This window comes from Grus americana, chromosome 4, assembly GCF_028858705.1.
Source record: "Grus americana isolate bGruAme1 chromosome 4, bGruAme1.mat, whole genome shotgun sequence".
Classification (NCBI taxonomy): Eukaryota; Metazoa; Chordata; class Aves; order Gruiformes; family Gruidae; genus Grus; species Grus americana.
In genome coordinates, this window is record NC_072855.1 from 65,119,024 (window position 1) to 65,140,323 (window position 21,300).

The 21,300-nt window shown below is 42.1% G+C and overlaps 1 protein-coding gene across 1 annotated transcript in view; it reads left to right on the plus strand.

Moving 5' to 3' along the window:
* The window catches only part of CDS1 (CDP-diacylglycerol synthase 1), a 40,415-nt gene extending 19,463 nt beyond the window's left edge, over positions 1-20,952 (plus strand). Inside the window, exons 5-13 of the mRNA XM_054825393.1 lie at positions 1,362-1,501; positions 3,034-3,092; positions 5,144-5,226; positions 6,697-6,784; positions 7,783-7,851; positions 8,665-8,817; positions 14,818-14,937; positions 16,946-17,049; positions 18,241-20,952. Of these exons, the coding sequence (XP_054681368.1) occupies positions 1,362-1,501; positions 3,034-3,092; positions 5,144-5,226; positions 6,697-6,784; positions 7,783-7,851; positions 8,665-8,817; positions 14,818-14,937; positions 16,946-17,049; positions 18,241-18,370 (946 nt within the window). The 3' untranslated portion in view covers positions 18,371-20,952. The remainder of the gene's footprint in view (positions 1-1,361; positions 1,502-3,033; positions 3,093-5,143; positions 5,227-6,696; positions 6,785-7,782; positions 7,852-8,664; positions 8,818-14,817; positions 14,938-16,945; positions 17,050-18,240) is intronic.
* The last annotated feature ends 348 nt before the right edge of the window (positions 20,953-21,300 follow it).

Below are 21,300 nucleotides of genomic sequence, written 5' to 3' on the forward strand. Positions count from 1 at the left end.
GGGTTTTGGTAGCGGGGGGGCTACAGGGGTGGCTTCTGTGAGAAGCTGCTAGAAGCTCCCCCTGTGTCTGACAGAGCCAATGCCAGCCGGCTCCAAGACGGGCCCGCCGCTGGCCAAGGCCAAGCCAATCAGCGCCTCTGTGATAACTTATTTAAGAAGTAGAAAAACACTTAGAGGGGGAGAGCTTTTGCAGCCGGAGAGAGGAGTGAGAAGATGTAAGAAACTCTGCAGACACCAAGGTCAGTGCAGATGGAGGGGGAGGAGGAGCTCCAGGCGCCGGAGCAGAGATCCCCCTGCAGCCCGTGGTGAAGGCCATGGTGAAGCAGGCTGTCCCCCTGCAGCCCATGGAGGAAGGATGAGGGGGTGTAGCGATTCCACCTGCAGCCCGTGGAGGACCCCACGCCGGAGCAGGTGGAGACACCTGAAGGAGGCTGCGGCCCGTGGGAAGCCCACGCTGGAGCAAGTTCCTGGCCGGACCGGTGGACCCGTGAAGAGGGGAGCCCACGCCAGGGCAGGTTTGCTGGCAGGACTTGTGGCCCCGTGGGGGACCCCACGCTGGAGCAGTTTGCTCCTGAAGGTCTGCACCCCGTGAGAGGGACTCCATGCTGGAGCAGGGGAACGATGAGAGGAGTCCTCCCCCTGAGGATGAAGAAGCGGCAGAAACACCGTGAGATGAACTGACCGTAACCCCCATTCCCCGTCCCCCTGTGCCGCTGAGGGGGGGAAGGTTGAAGCCGGGAGTGAAGTTGAGCCCGGGAAGATGGGAGGGGTGGGGGCAAGTGTTTTAAGAGTTGATTTTATTTTCTCATTCCTCTACTCTGTTTTGCCTAGTAATAAATTAGATGAATTCCCTCTCTAAGTTTGGTCTGTTTTGCTCGTGCCAATAATTAGTGAGTGATCTCTCCCTGTCCTTATCTCAACCTGCAAGCATTTCGTTATGCTTTTTCTCCCCTGTTTGGTGAATGAGGGGAGTGAGAGAGTGGCTCTGGTGGGCACCTGGCCCCCAGCCAGGCTCAACCCACCACAATATCTGAAAAGGACTTGCATTGATGTGGAGTATTCAATACTGGAGTTAAAGATGAAATTAATTTTCCAACTGTATCCTGCAAAATGTGTTTGTTTTCTAGTGTGATTGCTTTAGAAGAAATAAATTACAAAAATTGGCTTGTCAGAGGAGACACTGACCCAGAAGTATAAGACTGGATTTTTACTTGAATTTTATTTTTATTACATGTGTTTTCTACCCTTCTGGTTTTCCTTTTGTGTGGTGCTTTTTGTTGTGGTTTTTTGTTTGGTTTGTTTTTAAGAATGACAATATATATTATCTTATTAAAATAACCACTAGCTGTTGTATGTTGTAGGTACTTTTTGCTGTGTGTGAACTACTTCTTTTATGGAGAGACCGTAGCTGATTACTTCGCTACATTTGTTCAGAGAAGAGAACAGCTTCAATTCCTAATTCGTTACCACAGGTTTATATCTTTTGCACTCTATTTAACAGGTAAGTGTAGGAATTGCAAAAATGAAAGAGCTTTATGCTGCATTTGTTTCTGTGCTTATTTCTTTTTTTAAAAGAAATTAATTGCTTCCCAGTTTTATGCACTTTCAGTTTCTTTTTCCTCTTGATGTTTGAGGAAATGAGGTATTCGAATGGTCCGTTTTTCCTGTGAAAAGATGAATATAAATTTTGCGTTCACTGAGAAGAAGAAAGCAGCCTAAACAAGTAGATGATCTTGAGAAGGTTGAGCTAAAAGCACTTAGAAGGAATTGGCATGAATTAGTTTTGATCACTGAAGAACTGGGGCTCAATACCTGAATACATGAACACTATTTTGGCAGTCTGTGGAGATGACTTGTATGTGTAATTGCTGTGCTCGGTTGATGCTTTATTGTGCAAGTGTTCTGCTAGGTCTACAACGATAAGATTTACCAATATGTTTTTAACTGATTATTCAAAGATGCCTGAGGCTTTATTTTGTCTGCAAGATACTCAGATGCTTGCGTCATGGATAGATTTTCTTCCCTATCCAAAGAAAGACTTTTTAAGAGCCTCTTTTCTAGGAAGAAGAGACATAAGCTGACAGTCTTGTGGGGTATTGCTTTGTGAACATGTAAATATAGTCCATGGTGTTTTCAGCACTGCAGTTAATATTACTTTAGCCTAAAATTAAATCAATTGAAGACTCAAACTGGCCTAAGGGACAGGAGACTGCTATGCTACAGATACTTGTAAAATATATTAAAAAACATGTTCTTCATGATGAACTGTCAGTCTGTCTACTGTTGTGGGGTTTTTTTAAAACAGATAAAAATTCTACTCGGTGCTTAGATCACAAATTTGAAACCAGCTTTTTCAGCTGGCTTTAGCTTGAAGAAACTAACTTAACTAATGCCTCTGCTGAAGGGTGGTGAGAGGAGAGATGAGACAAACCAGTCACGAGCAAAACCAGGAGGCAGAGTGTAGCCGAGCCCCTTGGCAGCTGTCACATTGGGATCGTGGGGTCACCAAGGGGCTGTCCCCAGGGTTAAGGGTCTTTTGAGGGCCTCTGACCCCTGCTGGCACGGGAAGCTGCCCTCGGGGAGAAGAGGTGCTCTGTTAGCCACCCAGAACGTGTCTTTCAGTCAGTTGGATTCTATAGCGCCTGCACTTCACACTTGCATTGCATGCAGCCATATGCCTGTCTGGGGAAAAGGGGCAAGCTGTTCTTTTTTCTTTCAATTATTTCTGTTAATTATTCAAAACCAGCTTGTTGACCTGTTTGAGTGGTTTTTAAAAGTGATGGTCTCCTCCCCTAAAAATCGATGTCTACGATGAGGCCTTGTAAGTAATGAAATGGATGCTCTTTACTGATGTTAAATAAATCTTGTGCTCTAATGAAAATAATTCAGTATGTACACTTAACTGAATACAAGGAAATGCTCTTAGCAGCAGAGGGATTAAAACCGTCTTCAAGGGAAGAGAATTACTGGTATATCACAGTTCAGTGTAATTAAATGTAAGATGGTACAAACTACACTTGCTTTGTTTTACAGGCTTCTGCATGTTTGTTTTGAGTTTAGTGAAGAAACATTATCGTCTGCAGTTTTACATGGTGTGTATTACCCACTTTGCTGTGGTCACTCACATTATGAATGTCACTAGAAACAGTCATGTCCCTGTGGTCATAAAATAGCTTGGAAGAGGGGTGTGGAAAATGTGCTTAAACTGACAGTAGCATGAAATCAAGTGGCGTTGGGCTGTTCGGTGTCTGTTTACCTTGCAGCTTAGTATTATTATATCATGGAATGTGGTCTTTCAGTCAATATAAGCTGTCATTGGTGAGGCCTTGTGCATATACAATGTGATACGTTTCCCTTAGTGACAGACTGATAAGAAAGATTCCTGGAGAAAGGGGCGTGCGTCTCCCTCCCAGATCTGCAGCCAAATAGTTCAGCATAGCATGGGGAAGTGGTTCTTGTGACTCAAGTGTTACTTCATAGAGGCCCGACTGAAGTACTATGGAGGAAACTTGAGCTTAACTCCTATGTGGAAGATTTATTCTGTGACACTTGTATTTGTCCACCTAATAAACAGCATAGTAGCTAATCAAGAGCATGAACCTTTTTCTTATATGTATCTTATAGGTTGAAAACTAATTTTGTAACATCACAGGTTAAAAAACCCACCCAAACCAAATCAAACCCCCAAAACCCCCCTGAACCCCTCACTTCTATATAGGAATGTTTAGAAGCAACAGTCAAACAGTAATGCAGTACAACTCCTGTCTTTAAAGAACTTGAGCAGTCAGGGTATTGTGCAACCTTAAAGATTTCCTAAAGCTCTGGGGATGCAGTTAGCCCCTCTGTTTCTACAGTGCTTTAGGTAGCACTTTACCATTGAGAATCCCTAATTTTAGACTAGGAGCTGAGCCCTGTATGAGCATGTTAAAAAATCTTTTCCTAAAAAATTTACCCTGTTTGTGGGAGAACTTGCCTGACAGGGAGATGCAGTTTTTCTAGGACAGGTGATTTTTATTTTCTAATCTGAAAAAAAAAAAAAGTCCCCATCTTCAGATTGGCACAAAGTAAATATATTAAGTTTCCATGATATTTTTCCTTTTTGCCCTTCTGGAAAGAACTCAGAATAAGTGTGGTGTCAGTCATATGACTTGGTGCCCGCCCAGAAAACATTAAGGTGTGACTACCTAAGAATTGCAGTAAAACAGAGAGAAGCCGTGTAGCCACTGTGTGGCAACACAGTGTTTGGCCAGACAAGGAGAGTTCCCATTTGGTTTTAGGTGGTATTCCAATATCACTGTACGAATACTAAAATTTTGCTACAGAGATGCTTTAATTAACCAGCAGGTAATATTTTCAGAAACCTTTGATCAGTTCTTGCAACCCCCCTTTCAGCCTTCTTGTGTTTTAACTGGAAGTAGATGCTGGCTGCCATAGGAAAACACATGTGATAAGAGAATTAAAGAAGTAGGATATCCTGAGTGTTAAATCACCCAGACATTTAGAGTGCTTAAATTTTTTGTGTTTCATGGAAAAACTGCCAGGTCTTGATTTAAAAGGTTTTGGAAAATAAAATCTATTGTAGAATCTTTATTGGTAAATTGTTTGGAAACCACTTTATTGTTCACTGGTGCTACAGAATAAACATCAAGCACGTACAGTAATATTGAGGAAAATGACTGTTTAAATGACCATGTGCATAAAAATTAACACTTTGTTTTCACTAATCCTGAGAATTTTCATGTTTCATAAGAGGACTGGTATTCTGTTATAAGAGATATCCACATCTGTGTAACATGACTCTTTCATGAGTAGTTCATTACCATTTTATTGTTACAGTTCTAACATGTCTGTTATATGTATATACAGAATATCACATTGCTTACATTTCTTTGCTGCTTTCATGCTGAAGGTGTACGTCTTATTAAATCAGATGTTAAACTGCATGTTAAAAATTTCTGGGTGGAGGTAAGTGATGGGGAAACCTGTTAAAGTTTCAGTAGTTGCTTCAGAAAGCCAGCTAACTTGTGATATACTGTACGCACACATCTCTTGCATTATCACTAGAACTGGTCTTTCCGGCCAGTGTATCAAGGTGTATGGATCAGTGTTTTCACTAACTGTTGTGTTGTTGCATTGTTAACAGTTCGCATGGACTCATGTCACTTTGCTGATCACTGTAACTCAATCTCATCTTGTCATCCAAAATCTCTTTGAAGGCATGATCTGGTAAGGGGACAGTAATAAACTGATTTGTAACTCTATTGCATTGAAAGGTTGGTTCTTTTACATAGATCTGGTTAGGAAATAATTGTGGGAACAGTTAAAGCAGCACAAATTAAAGGAGCATTAATGTCTAGTTGGAAGGGGAGTCAGAGGAATTGGGAGCGATGAGGTAAAGGATACAGGAGAGGAAGCAGAAGCCTCTTTAATTAGATTGGCAGCCACAAGTATGATAGTTTTGAACAACCACTTCATTTACTTGCAAGGAATAGGATTGCTTGCATGCTTGGCGAAATAGTTTCCATAGCATTTTGCTGAATGGATGAATGTGCAGCAATTCTTTTCCAATTACTTGGGAGTTTCAGGTTGCTCAGAGCTATTGAAGTTGGACCATTTAATTTGAAAGCCCCAATCTGGCTGCCTTCCCTGTTCAGATAAATTTGGATTACTTAAAATATTTTGAGTTCAAATCTTGGATATTCTTGGGTCATCTTAATGCCCCATTTCCAATGATATATTAAATTCTGATGATGCAGTTAAACTTGATTACTTAAAACTGCTCCTCAAAGAGAGGGAGTGTTTTCCCACTCCCCACTTCTTTAGAGACAGAGTAAATTACAAGTTGAGAAAGGAGGAAGAAGCACGTGGAAGATGATTTGCGTTCTTCTAAGGACACAATACTGCATGTTCTCCTTTTTCTTTTCCTGATATATGTACAGCTGGGGACGTTACTGCAGACAAGATGTGCTCATAGTTAAAAAGAAAACCAAAAGCCTTTGACAAACTTTGTATAAACAAATTCTTTTCATAGTGATCAGCCAAAAGCTGAACCTAGTTGCCTTCCTTGTCTACTATTTTGTATTTCCACTTGTCATAAGCAATTTGGCAGATGGTCAGAAAATCTGACTTTTAGCTTATTAATACATCTCTGCTTTGAAAAGGGAAAAAAAGAAGTTAACAGGCTGGAGTAACAAATTCAGATGCTGTCTGCATGCAAAGAACACTTAGAAAGCTAACACAGGCTGCTCCAAACTGACAAGAGGAAAAAAAAGGAAAAATTTTTTTTAAAAAAATTTATGTATCATTAAACTTTACAAGGAATTTGTTTGCTTTGATGTTACCAATAACATTAACATGTTTATATCTATTGATTTTTTTTCTTAACTGTGGTACCAGTCTTCAAGCCTGATAGGAAAAAGCCAGCCTGTTCATGTTTTAAGCTCATGCACCAGAAATCATATTTTAACTTGGACTAACATGGATCTGTAACGGTCTTGATTGTCTGAAGACTAAAACCAGTATAGCTAAACATGCTGTTCATGGGGGAACTAGGTGAACACATTACGAAATCCTAAATTCCTTCTAAAGACTACAGAAAAATTTCCCAGAAAGAAATGCTTCTGTTTCAATTTGTCCTGTGTTTAGGTTTGGGCAGCTTTTCTTTTTCTCCGTGAAACTTTTAATGTCTTTCTCTAGGTTTCTGGTTCCAATTTCAAGTGTTATCTGCAATGATATTACCGCTTACATTTTTGGATTCTTCTTTGGCAGAACTCCATTAATTAAGGTATGTACTTAGGCACTTCCTCAGTAACAAGCTTTTACAATTTATAGCATTTTAATGGAAAAAATACTTTCAGCTGTACTGCATGATACACATCTTTGCTAAAAATACAAATTGACTATTCTGTTTCTGAAGATTTGTAAGTGGAAAATAGGATTAATGTGAAAGTAATATTGACATTGCAGTATAAAATAGTTCGAGCCTATTGCATCATCATTTATAATCGCTTCCTTTTTTGATTTCATAGGCAGGTTTAACTGTATGCTAACTGTGCAGAAACTAATTTGAAATAAGCCACTAGTTCATACATACCTATTCCTTATTGGGTCTCATTGATGTAGCACTGAGAAGGGCTCAAGTCTTCCTGTTCTGGTAGAATATGCAAGACCCCACAGAAAGCCATGAATTAGTAGTTTCATGATGTTGCCATGTTAACTTTTGGGTATTTACTTGGTTCTGATATTAAACTGCTCCTAAATTGAAAGCTTAATAGAACTTGATGAAGAAAATAGCTTGCTACACTAGTCTCTCTAGGCCTGCCGTTATTTGCTGTATTAATTTGTCAGTCTGTATGTAGGAAGCTAGTGTCTCCTGAGGAGCATCCCTAGCAGCAGTTGTGTAACACTCAGGCTTCTGTTGCTATCTAAATGTGCACTTGCTAGCAGAGGTCTCCAACAGAGCCATAGTGCACTTGTACAGGTTTCCAAGTCTTCTGCTTGAAGGAGCCTCCAGACGGCAGCAGCAGATGGGAAGGGAGCGCTCCTTTCCCTCAAGCTGCCCAGTAGCGCCAACCAAACTGTGGCTCTTTGCCTGGATATGTCCTAGCCATACTCCTCTACTTATCATGTTCAGTAGCTGCAGCTGCTGACATTCAGTGTTTCACACATTTCTTTGAAAAACCAAGTGGGAGCTTAATTGTTACAAACAAGGTCCAGAAATAGAGTAAAAAAAGGGTTCAGTGATGCAACTGATGAGGCTAATGCTATCTCTTTTGTGTGTAGCTGTCTCCCAAGAAGACCTGGGAAGGGTTCATTGGAGGCTTCTTTTCCACAGTTGTATTTGGATTTATTGTAAGTAACCACAGGACTTTCCTTGTATAGGTTCAGTCTTCAACTTCCTGTTTTTACCTGAAGTAAAATTACTGACAAATTTGGTCATCTCAAACTGCTGAAATCCTAAGAGTTGCTGGGGGGGGATGGTTTGGCTAGAGAATTCTGCCAATTTGTAACTAGCTGGAGAGGCTAGGCAAGGCTTGCACCTGTCCTGAATTGGTTATATTGACCATTTTTGCTATTACTATATCTGGAATTGTTCTATCTATTAGTTGCATCCCTATTTTGAAATTTAAGTTTATTGATAGCATTACTTATGCTTTGTAAAGTAGTAGTTTTGTATTTTGTACTTTATAATGACATTTTTCCTGAGAAGTAGTTTACACTGTTGATGTGTGTAGAAGATAATAACAGCGTACAGTAACTTCTCTGATAAGTAATTTATCGCCAAGGTCAGCAGAACACATAACTACCAAACTTGGTAGAAGCGATAGTTCAAATTTTGGTGGTGAAGTGAACTGCAAAGAAATGATGAGTGGCTAACGTTTTGGGATTTTATAATGCAAAAATGTCCAGTAGATAAGAATCTGAGAGATATGAAAAGGAGAACAAGTAGGAAATCATCACTAAGCACATTGAACGTCCACATTTGTCTGCCTTGTTAAGGCATTCTCCAACTTAAACAGGCCGATTTTACTCTATTCTGGGTCTCTTTGTTATTAAAAATATTTTCATTTTCCTCAGCTTGCAATGACAAAGCCATCCATTATAGTATGATTTTTGACTGTAACAACAAATGCATATTTCAGGAGTCCTTGTTTTGCTTTTCAGTTTTCCTATTTTTTGGCTCAACATCAGTACTTTGTCTGCCCCGTGGAATATAACAGTGAAACCAACAGATTTGTGACAGAGTGTGAACCTTCAGAGCTCTTTCAGATGAAGAAGTACTCTGTGCCACCATTGCTTCAGGCCGTGTTGGGATGGGTAAGGAAAAAAACAAGGCTTCGGCTAAAATTGAAATCATAATTCCCAGCTTGGATTGTTTTCTAAACCTTTTAGAAAGGCATAAGAATGCTGGTAAGGCTTGAAGGGTAAGGACTGGATGGATACCATGAGCCCCTCTCTTGCTCAGACAGGGGAGGTGGTCACCCAAGCAGAATTGAAATGCATTGCTGGAGTCGCCTGAGGAAACCCACTTGTGTTCTTGTGGCCTGTATTCTCTTTGTGCTTGAAATGGATGTCACTTAAGCGTTTTGCAGGCAAACCTATTTTTGAAGAGCAACCTTTTACATTTTTGTGGAAAGCGGACAAAGGCTTGTTAGGGCCTGAATTAGTAGCAAGCTTAAGTAATCTTGTAGAACCTCATCTGTTTTCAGCTAGTGTGTAACTGCTGTTAGGATTGGACTCGTACTTTCTTCACCACATAGCATCTTGTGTGTTAGTGCCATTTACTTCCATGCTGAGTGAAAAAGGAGTACCAGTAATAGTTCCGTGTAAGGTAGTTACCAATCCTTTTCCTCGCGCCCAACCTGCATATTCTCTTCAGTGAGCTCTTGTATCTTTACCTGTCACGAAATAGGTCACCAATTATCCTACTATACAAAGCAGTACTTACTAAGTCACAGGGTCCAGAGGCACTCCAACAGGAAGAGAATACCAAATAGAAACAAAGCAGTCTGTCATTGTCTTTCCTTTAGGGCAAGGAGGAGGTGACTGGGACAAATGCAGAAGAAGAGGGTTCTGCAGCACTCCCCTCGCCTGTGCAGTGGCTCAGTACAGAGAGTGAGTGCGCAGCACTAGGGAAGGCAGTGGGTTTTTACCTGTGGTTACGTGGGTGTGACACTGAAGGAGAAAAGTTGATGTGGTTACAGGAAGAAAGCACAAACTGGAAACTGTAGCAACCAAACCTAAGACTAAAAGTAACTCGTGTCTACAGTTGGTACTTAGAAAAGCAAGATTACATCTAGAAGGAGCTCTGACATTTTCATACCAAATGAACGTACTGTTGCTTCAGGGACTGTGGGGTTGATTGCAAATTTAATAAGGATTTTTCTGCACAAAACCATAATGTGCACTGAACAGAGACACATCTTATTGTGTCTAGCTATATTGTATATTTTGATAAAGGGCAAGGAGATGGGAACGCCCAGCTCTGTGCCAATCTGAGAGAGAGCTATCAGTTAACCATAAAAAGAGATGGTAGTTCCACGTGCACTTCTGGAGTACTTTTGCCAGGCTCTCACAAGCCTTTTGAGGAGACAATTAGTTTCAGCACTCTTAAGTCAAATTGAATCTACTTGTTTGGGCAACAGCCTGTTTTTGGTTTTCCCTCTGGTACTCAATTCCTGATGTTCTCTTTCAGAAATATGACCAGATGTCATGTTTGGAAGACATTTTGCTTTGTGTCAAAAGACATCGAGCCCAACAAAATTGACTTAATTCCAACTCAAACTTTTCTGCTTGACTAATTGAATAGTTTAGCCTAAAGGTGCCTTAAGATAACTGCACAAAGTCAATAAGTTAATTGGTGTTGCCCAGCTGTGATGCAAATCAGAAATACAAGATACAGGAGTTTTCAGGTACAGATGGTGTTTATCGAGACTTGCCAGATGAGGTGTGCTCTGCTGTCAGGGATGAGGCTAGCATAACGTTCCCTCAAAGGCTGGAGCTTCTACAATTAACTTGAAAGGGCTCAAAGTTAAGTTACAAAAAAAAAAAAAACAAAACAACCAACCCTAAACCCCCCAAAACCAGAAAGCCCAAACAAACCAAAGAACCCCAATCAAAAAACCTATCAAACCCAAACCACCTCAACCAACAACCCACCCACCCCCCTTTTCTCTAATCTGTGTCAGGAAGGAAAACAAGTATCTGTTGCCAATGAAGTCTGTCTTATCTGTAAGAAGTTGAATGGAACAAAACAGATTTCAAGCCTGTGAACAGGCTGAGGGGAACGATATCTGTTTAAATGCAAACCAAAAAGTATTAATGGGGGTAAACTTTCCATCTCCCATTATTGCCATATGTACACAAACGTGACCATATGGTGGACTAGTGCAAAATTCATATCTATCTTGTGAGAGCACTTGAAAGAAGTGACAGTGAATTGCATGAACGTGACAAGTTTGTGGAGAGCATTGGGCCACTTACTAGAGCAATACTAGGAATTTGTGGAAACCTCCTTTGTTTACAGGAAATGGAGCTGGAAATCCAGAGCCAGGAAAGACTAGAGATTCCTGTTGTACATTATGGAATCAGCAGTAACTTTCCTTATGATCAGCTAAGGGATTGGCTGAAAACCACACTGTGTACAGGTGCCTCTGTACAACAGGTATGAGGCTCTGGCTGTGGAAGGCCAGTCAATGGATGATGGTCCGTCTACAACAGAGATGTTGCCAAGGTCAGAGAGGCTGACCCCCCCGGTATCATGACCACGTCCACGAGGAAGAAAAGATGGGTTATAGTTGTAGGCGACTCCCTTCTGAGGGGAACAGAGGGACCAATATGCCAGACAGACCCTGCTTTTAGGGAAGTCTGCTGCCTCCCTGGGGCCTGGGTTAAGGACATTACTGGGAAATTTCCTAGCCTGGTACGGCCCTTGGACTATTACCCATTACTACTCTTCCCTGTGGGTGGCAATGGAGCTGCAATGCATAGTCCAAGAGTGATCAAAAGAGACTTTGGGGCCTTGGGATGGTTCGTGAGGGAATCTGGTGCACAGGTTATTTTTTCCTCTCTCCTTGCAGTTGTGGGCAGTGATGTTGGGAGAAACAGACAGACTCAGTCTATCAATTCATAGCTCCATGGCTGGTGTTACTACCACAATTTTGGGTTTTTTTTTTTTTTGATAATGGGATGGCCTACATGGTACCAGGCTTGCTGGCATCAGATGGGATTCACCTTTCTCCAAGGGGGAAGAGAGTCTTTGCCCAGGAGATTGCGGGGCTCATTGACAGCTTTAAACTAGGCTGTTTGAAGGGGGAGGGGGATAATATCAGGCTTGCCCATGACAAGCTGTGGGATGACACACCAAGATCAGAGGGATGGCATGCCAGTGAGGGCCCTCAGCCTGTTGCTCAGAGATGTGCCGGATACACTGCAGCACACTTGAAGTCTCTACAGAGATGAGCCAGGGGCTCCTGAGGTAATAGAAGCCAACAGGGAAACACCAGTGAAATACCTCAAAGGAATTCCAGCCACTCCAGCCAGTCAGTCAGCTTCATCAGGGGCCCAGCTTAAATGCCTCCATGGAAACGCATGTAGCATGGGGAATAAACAAGAGGAGCTAGACACGTGCACACACCTGCAGGGCTATGATCTCACTGCCATCACGGAGATGATGGTGCGATGGCTGCTATGACTGGAGTGTTGGAATGGAAGGGTACAGGCTCTTTAGGAAGGACAAGCAGGGGAGATGAGGAGGGGGTGTTGCCCTCTATGTCAATGACCAGCTGGAGTGCATGGGAGATCCACCTGGGGATGGATGAGGAGCTGACTGAGAGCTTATGGGGCAGGATTAAAGGGAGGGCAGGGACAGGGGACACTATAGTGGGGGTCTGCTACAGGCCACCTGACCAGGGAGACCGAGTGGATGAGGCCCTCTATAGACAGATAGGAGCAGCCTCACGTTCACAAGCCCTGGTCCTCATGGGGGACTTCAATCACTCTGATATCTGTTGGAGGCACAACACAGCAGGGCATAAGCAATCCAGGAAGTTCCTGGAATGTATCAGTGATAACTTCCTTCTCCAAATGATGGAGGAGCCAACAAGGACAGGTGCCATGCAGGACCTTGTTCTCACCAACAAGGAGAGGCTCATGTGGAATGTGAAGCTCAAGGGCAGCCTTGGCTGCAGTGACCATGAAACAGTGGAGTTCGGGATCCTCAGGGCAGTGAGAAGAGCGCACAGCAGGCTCACTATCCTGGACTTCAGGAGAGCAGACTTTGGCCTCTTCAGGGATCTGCTTGGTAGAATACCATGGGACAAAGCCCTGGAGGGAAGAGGGGCCCGAGACAGCTAGCTAATATTCAAGGGTCACCTCCTCCAAGCTCAGGAGCGATGCATCCCAGCAAAGAGGAAGTCAGACAAAAACACCAAGAGGCCCCCACGGATGAACAAGGAGCTCCTGGGCAAAGTCAAACACCAAAAGGAAGCCTACAGAGGGTGGAAGCAAGGGCAGGTAGCCTGGGAGGAATACAGAGAAACTGTCTGACCTGATGAGATGCATCCACAGGTCTTGAGGCAACTGGTGGATGAAGTGGCCAGGCCGCTCTCCATCATATTTGAGAAGTCCTGGCAGTCCAGCGAAGTTCCCACTGACTGGAAAAGGGGAAACATAACCCCCCGCTTTTAAGAAGAGAAAAAAGGAAGACCCAGGGAACTACAGGCTGGTCAGTCTCACCTCTGTGCCTGGCAAGATCATGGAGCAGATGCTCCTGGAGACTGTGCTCAGGCACATGGAAAATAAGGAGGTGATTGGTGACAGCCAACGTGGCTTCACTAAGGATAAATCATGCCTGACAAATTTGGTGGCCTTCTATGATGGCGTTACGGTGTTGGTAGATAAGGGCAGAGCAACTGATGTCATCTACCTGGACTTGTGCAAGGCATCTGACACTGTCCCACATGACATCCTTGTCTCTAAATTGGAGAGACATGGATTCCATGGATGGACCACTCGGTGCATAAGGAATTGGCGGGATGGTCACGCTTAAAAAGCGTTGCGGTCAACGGCTCAATGTCCAAGTGGAGAACAGTGACGAGTGACGTCCCTCAGGGGTCGGTGCTGGGACCGGCACTGTTTAACATCTTTGTTGGCAACATGGACAGTGGGATTGAGTGCACCCTCAGCAAGTTTGCTGACGACACCAGTCTGTGTGGTGCAGTCAACACGCTGGAGGGAAGGGATGCCATCCAGAGGGACCTTGACAGGCTTGAGAGGTGGGCCCGTGCAAACCGCTTGAAGTTCAACAAGGCCAAGTGTAAGGTCCTGCACGTGGGTTGGCACAATCCCAAGCACAACTACAGGCTGGGCAGAGAATGGATTGAGAACAGCCTTGAGGAGAAGGACTTGGGAGTGTTGGCTGATGAGAAGCTCAACATGAGCTGGCAATGTGTGCTTGCAGCCCAGAAAGCTAACTGTGTCCTGGGCTCCACCAAAAGAGGCGTGACCAAGAGGTCGAGGGAGGTGATCCTGCCCCTCTGCTCTGCTCTTGTGAGACCCCACCTGGAGTACTGCATCCAGCTCTGGGGGCCCCGGTACAAGAAAGACATCAACCTGTTGGAGTGAGTCCAGAGGAGGGCCACGAAGCTGATCAGAGGGCTGGAGCACCTCTCCTATGAGGACAGGCTGAGAGAGTTGGGGTTGTTCAGCCTGGAGAAGGGAAGGCTCTGGGGACACCTTATAGCAGCCTTGCAGTACCTGAAGGGGCCTACAGAAAATCTGGAGAGGGACTGTTTACAAGGGCATGGAGCAATAGGATGAGGGGTAATGGCCTTAAACTGAAAGAGGGTGGATTTAGATTAGATATCAGGAAGAAATTCTTCATTATGAGGGTGGTGAGACAGTGGAACAGGTTGCCCAGAGAAGTTGTGGATGCCCCCTCCCTGGAAGTGTTCAAGGCCAGGTTGGATGGGGCTTTGGGCAACGTGGCCTAGTGGAGGGTGTCCCTGCCCACGTCAGGGGGGTTGGAACTAGATGATCTTGAAGGTCCCTTCCACCCCAAACTATTCTATGATTCTATGTTTTGTTAAAGTTTGCGGTTGCTATAGCAGTAAATACTTCATCCTGTTCACGTGCCCAGACCTTTCAGCAGCTTTCTACAGTGTGTCTACTTTTCCTTTCTTTACAGTATTACTTTGTGTCAGGAAAACTGGAGCTTTGTAGAAATTTGTTCTGTGATAGACCCATTTTAAAATATTTAAGCTTAAAATGCCTACGGTCAAAGATATTGAAATATATTGCTAATTATTTTTCTTGTAGGAAACAGTGAATATGTACCCATTTCAGATGCACAGCATTGCACTGTCAACATTTGCCTCATTAATTGGGCCATTTGGAGGATTCTTTGCCAGCGGATTTAAAAGAGCTTTCAAAATCAAGGTGCGTAATGACTCCTGTAAGCTGGTTTTGGTTTGATTTTCTCTGTGAATTAGATAAATTGATGGGTTGTGTTTGTTTATTTTTTAATTGTTCATTGTAGTACCTAGTGTTTCTCCTAGGGTGCAATGATGTTTGAGCCGTATTTAGCATCAGCAGCAGTACTTAGTTTTATGAGATATATGTATGTGTTATTCTTAAAACTTTGCATAATCAACATGTGACTTTAGTGTTGGAAATCTAAGAATAATTTGGGTTCATATTTTGGTTGATAATTACTCTTCCAAGTCATGTTGCAGAAGTGGTTTAGACAAGCAAGATGTGAGATACTTTACGTGACATGAAAGGCAATCTGTAGATGCCTAAGGAGCACCGACAGTGGTTTACCCTTCAGATTGTGGCTGGCTGTGTTTTACCAATAGTATTTGTGTCGTACACAGATGCTGACGTGCCAGGTTCACCAAAGCATGAGATGTCTGGCTGCCTTTGCCAATACAGTGCCGCCTTGTAACAAGAGTGTGTATTGGCAAATGATGTGACGTGCTAACCTCTGTTTATTGCAAGGTGTGCGCTGTCGCTTGTGGCAGTGTTGTCCCTGGCTGGTATTAAGTGGCAGAAGGAGTGTGGGAAGAGGGCAGCCCCAAATTTTCTCCTGACCTTCTTTATGTCTTGGTAGGATTGCTGTAATTCTTATCCTGTTGCTTGTTGTTATTGTTGTTGTTGTTCTTCCCTATGTCCACCAGTTCTGGCATGTGCTTTGCACAGAAGCATATAAACCTCTCTCTTTGTGCTGAACTCCCATACATGTGCTTGTACTTACCCCTCTTTCTTATGCCGGTCCGAGCAGCTTGTCCGGCACTTTGCTAGCTACAGCCTCATGTGCTGTCATACCTGTATGTCCAGGTCGCAAAAGACTGTTTGTGTGAAGAAGGGCTTTTGGCAGAAAAAAGTGCTTCTGAAAAGCAGAACTTATTCTTAAAGTAGAATATTAAAAAGTAGATTTTTTTTTTTTTTAATACTTCTGGGCCCCAAGGTGGTGACAAAAGTACTGTCAGGAACAGGGACATTGTGGAATTGTTACTGAAGGCAGCATGTAGGTTAGGTTAGACACTCCACGCCTGCCCTGCGCTGGAGGGCTGGAGTGGCACCGGCACAGGACTGGTTTAACTTGTTGGCAGTCACCCCACATAACTAAGGTCAGAGTTTTCACCCAGCAAGTACACAAGTAAGCGTGGATGACAAAAAGGATATATTAGGGTAGTTTGACTGATAAAGATAAATTTGACTGTTCCACAGACAAAATCAGGTAACACAAAGGTAGTGTATCAAGCTCTTTTTGCATCAGAAATATTTTTTTAAGTAGTGATAATGTTTTCACTACAGGGTTTTTTGATTCTGTTAAATATACTTATATTGTATGCACACATTATGGTTTTTAATTATGGTTACCAAGAACCCAGTGAAAAAGAAAATGGCAGGTGAATGGGCAGTACAACTTGCAAAGCCAGTGTTAGACAGTGGAAGGAGTCCTCAGGGTACTGCTTCTCTTGTAGCAAATATATATTCCTCGGTAACAAGTGCTTCAGCAGCAGCTTCCAGTAGAGGATAAAGCAATAAAAGTATTAAAGAGGAGAACTAGATTCTGCAGAGGCAAGAAACGACAGCCATTAGCTTAAGAGGCTTGCTACAAAATGATGTATAGGCACACAAGTGTACTCAGTACTGGCAAACGTGCACCTGACCTACCGCTGTCCTCTTGTGTGATACTGTGGACAAGTTGCTTCATCTCTTCTTTTTCTTCTCACCCTTTGACTCACCTTTGCAGTTAAAAACTCCTTTAGCAAAGGAGGCTCTTGCTAACTTTTGGCTCAGTGCAGTGAAACTGTAACTTAATTGCGGCCTTAATGTGCTGCTGTCAAGTGATACATCGTTAGTGTGCTTCATCAGAATCGCTGATGATGATTTTCTTTTTTTTTTTTTTCTTCCCCTCCCCATCCTTCACACCCAAAAGGATTTTGCAGACACAATCCCTGGGCATGGTGGAATAATGGATCGCTTTGATTGTCAGTACTTGATGGCCACTTTTGTTCATGTGTATATCACCAGTTTCATAAGGTATGGGCTTTTTACAATATTAACTACTTAAGCTTGCATAGGAGCTGTACCATGGTTACTTCATACGAGTTATGTTCCGCACTGTTACCATAGTGGAGATTGTACGTTTCTACATCTGATTTATGCAATGATTTCAAATACAGAACTATTAAGAAAACATATGTCACTGCCTAGGATTTGTGTCAGGTTCAAGCTATGCCTCAATGCTTCTGTGACTGCTGTTAAAGGTAACCTGTGCACCCTAAATACCAGAAAGTTTTGTGTAGCAGCCTCTTAGAAGTTTTACTCAACTTTACTGATTACAGGGAGGTACGAGGATGGGCTTTGGGCAGGAGGGTTGCTGCAGCATCAGCTTTCCCTGTGTGGCTCCTGAAGAGCCTGTAGGTTGCGAGACTGCAGTTCTTACTGTAAGTTTCTGTATTTCTCAGTGGCTTGACTTGGGATTTTCTGTTTAAGATGAAAACACTATGGGTAAAGAGAGGAGACGACATCTTAAAAATACTGCTCATCTTCCCTGACCTACACCAGCTTTCAAGAAGAAATCATGGGAATGACAATTCTCTTAGAGTTGGTCATTTTAGTTCCTGGGGCTGGGGAGGATCAAGGGGCTGTAGGTGTCCAAACTGATACATGTCCTTTGTTTTGTAAATGCACATCACTAAATAATTATTAGGTACCTAATCAGCAACAGATTCTTTGCCTTGTATCCCATCCATCTTAGAAGTAGACTGTAAACAAGAGACGAGTTAAAAATGAGGCTGTTATTTAAAAAAGCTTGGTTTAATTTGCGGTTTTCTTTACCGACTTGGCCAACTTCCCATTTAGTTCAATAGTACACAGCTTATCTGGCAACAAATACTAAACTAAAAAAGATCTGTTGATGAAAACTGTTCATTACAGTGATTAAGGATGAATCAGTGAATCTTATTTGTCATAAGTCTTCTTAATATCCCCATTCGACAGCAAATACAAGAAATGCTTTTTAGTTTCTCTTCAGATTGAGCTAAGGAGTAGGCTTTGCCAGTAATGCTCGCCCATGCACCCTGAGGAGATAGACTGGGAGAAATCCATAACTTGGTGTCCCTAAAAAAGGGAAGGCATTTTTTGTGCAGCAAGCGGAAAATGGAAAGCTGTTGAAAAGTTTCTTTAGAGCTGCTGCTCACAAAATTTTTTTTCTTTTTTCATTGACAGGGGTCCAAATCCCAGCAAATTACTGAAACAGCTGTTGATACTTCAGCCTGAGCAACAACTAAGTGTGTATAAAACCTTGAAATCTCACCTCGTCGAAAAAGGGATCCTGCAGCCATCTCTGAGAGGGTAGTTTGTCAAAACAGAGGACTAGAAGAAACCTCCACAGCCTGTGGAAATGCATTGCAAACGTGCACATAGATAATAGTGAAAGGAAGAGCAGTTTGTGGTCTGGAAGAGGTGAATGTTTCCTGAAATTAATGTGAATGCCATGGCTTCCTAGTAGGACACAGAAGACCTCTTACTCCTAAGATAATTAAAATGCTTGCAAAGTAACAGTGCACTTGCTGTTTATTTTAGCTCCTGAAGTGGGTGGCAGCAGTCTCCTTCAGCACCCAGCCTGACAGGCTTTGTATTTATATAAAAAAAAATTAAAATTCACCTTTAGTTTTTAATGAGTTATTTAATATTGTACTTCTTAGCAATACTTTTTTGGTCTCCAGTGGTTACTGAAGAGTAAACAGATGAGACAGGCGGTCACTGTTATGTAGCCCAGTGCTGAAAATACTTGTTAGCCCAGTCAAAGAGGTACTTACAGCCTGCTGTATCAGACTACCTGTACTTACTAAACTGCTATGAAGGTTAAACTTAGCTCTGTTTTCAATAAAACAGATTTCTTACTAAACTATTTCATGCTTTCAAGAGAAAAGTACCTTAACTGAAGTATAGCTGGGCTGTTTGGGTTGTGTTGGAGCTGGTTTTTTTGTTGATGTTGCAGATTATAAACAAGCATCTACATCCAAGAGTAGAGATTACCTGAGAAAATGGGATTCTGCAACCCAGTAAATAGATTAGGAAGAATCTGGAGTTTAAGCCCTTGGTTTCCATGGCCTGGGCTGTGCCTGAAGACAGTAATTCAAGCCTTATTCCTTGTGCCTCTCAACTACCGCATAGAATGGGGGTATTTCCTTCTTTTTAAAAGCACTTTGAGGTCCTGAGTAAAAAGTGAAATTTAAGCACTGTTTTATTAACATGTTACTCAGTGAAGGCTCAGAAACTTTTCTCTCATGAATGTGCACAGTGCAAGACAGGATGCATGGTTCTTCTGCTGTGTGTTGTTATTTATTAAGAAGATCCTCAAGCAAGCTTGGGTAACCACATAGGTGTTGGAATGGAGAATTTTTATAGAAAGCACCTATTCTGTAGACTTAGTGGGGCATATGAAGAAAGCTGATGCTCTGTAATTCTCAATCCTAGCTGTTTTCTAACTTTTTTCATCATGTGATGTGTCTTGATGCAAATAAAAATATAAACTTTTTTTGAAATGACAAAAATTACTCCTGTACAAACAGAAAGCACAAATGCCAATGTTGTTTTAGTATACTGTAACTTGATACAATTTAATTTTTCCAACTAATTGTAAATAACTTTCTCCTGCAGTGAATATACTGATGCTGTGTGTGTGTATATATATAAAAAATATTAAAAGGTGTGTGTGTATATATATATTAAAGGTGAAAATTTTAAATGGTTGGTGCTACTTGAGGATAAAACCATGGAGAAAATCACTAGGGTGGGTGATAAGCTGTATGTGTAAAATTCAGACTGCTTTTTGTTGAACACAGTGCAGCTGAGACCACCATGCACTCTGTTTTGCCCTTAGGCCATGGTAGCATGTGTACAGCTTGTGTATGGAAAAGCACCCCTGTACATGGCAATGAAACAAAATCCAGGACTAAAGTAATTCCTGTTGACGTCAGGTATTTGAATTAAATTATGTCTGACCTGGAGATTGCAGTACGGTATTGAAGCAACACTCCAAGAGGTGAAAAATGTCGTCAGCTGCTTGTCCATCAGTGGCCGTGTGACTTGGCTTATTAATTGGAGGGGACCAAATTTCAGCCCTTCCACTGGAAGGGCAGCGTAGCCTGAGGTTAAAAGGTAGCACAGCCAGGGAGTGAGACATGTGGAAAGTGCTTTAAAAAGAAGGGAATGGAAAATGAGAGGGTGACCAAAGTAGCATACCTGGAAAACTGACTTTTAGATGAGGCTTTGGTTAAGTACAGAACTTCGGTAGATACTTATGAAAAAACAAATCTGTACCAGAGCCGGTATATCTTTATTGTGGGTATTTAAGAAAAATAATTAAAAATTATACATAGAATTATATATATGAAAGGTAATTGTTACTTTGGAAACTTGAACTTTTTAGTGTAATTTTATAGCATGTATAATAATGAAGTTAAAATATATTTTAGCATTTAATAAAACAGAGCATTTGGAATTAATTGCTATCGATTTGCACAATAGAAAGTTCAACACTGCGATTCTACTGTTCAATGTTAAAATGAAGAAGGGATCACTTGTGAACTCACTCATCAATTTTCTGGATAGAGAAATAGCTTCCTGCTGATTTAAGCTTGGTGTAAATAAAGCTCAGCAGGACCTGTCACTGTGAAGTGACAACTGCACTTGCTTACTATGAAGTACATTTACTCCACTTGTTACTTCTGTTAGTTCAAGCATTGCAATATGATCAACAGGGAAGTTTAACTTTTTACACCAGTGATTTTCACTTGCACTTTTGTTCCAAGTTGCTATAATTACCTGTTAAGCAAAAAAAAAAAAAAAAGTATATTATGTAAATATTGTAAATGGTATGAGCATATGATGTCTGTTTTAGTTTGACTGTTTCAATCTTTCATTGAAACAGACATTGTAAAAAAAAAAAAAAAATAAAACTGGGACAGAAATCCTCCTGTCTTGTATTTCCTATAGCATGCACGGTAGGTGGAGATTTCTTAACAAAAGTTTACATTCCTTTATATTATTCCTTAAAGTTGTGTTCTTAATAGCAAAGCCTGCTATTAATTTCCTACCTTTTGCCCCTCAAGACTTCGGGTCATTCTTGACTGCTGTGCAAGCAACTTGTATGATGTGCCTCATCTCCAAAGACAGGTAAAGGGTGCACACTTCAGCATCGTGTGCTTTCCCCCCGCAAACGGATGGTGCACAGTGTGCAATGCAGCGTGGCTACTGCCGTTACCTGGAGCTGACAGAATG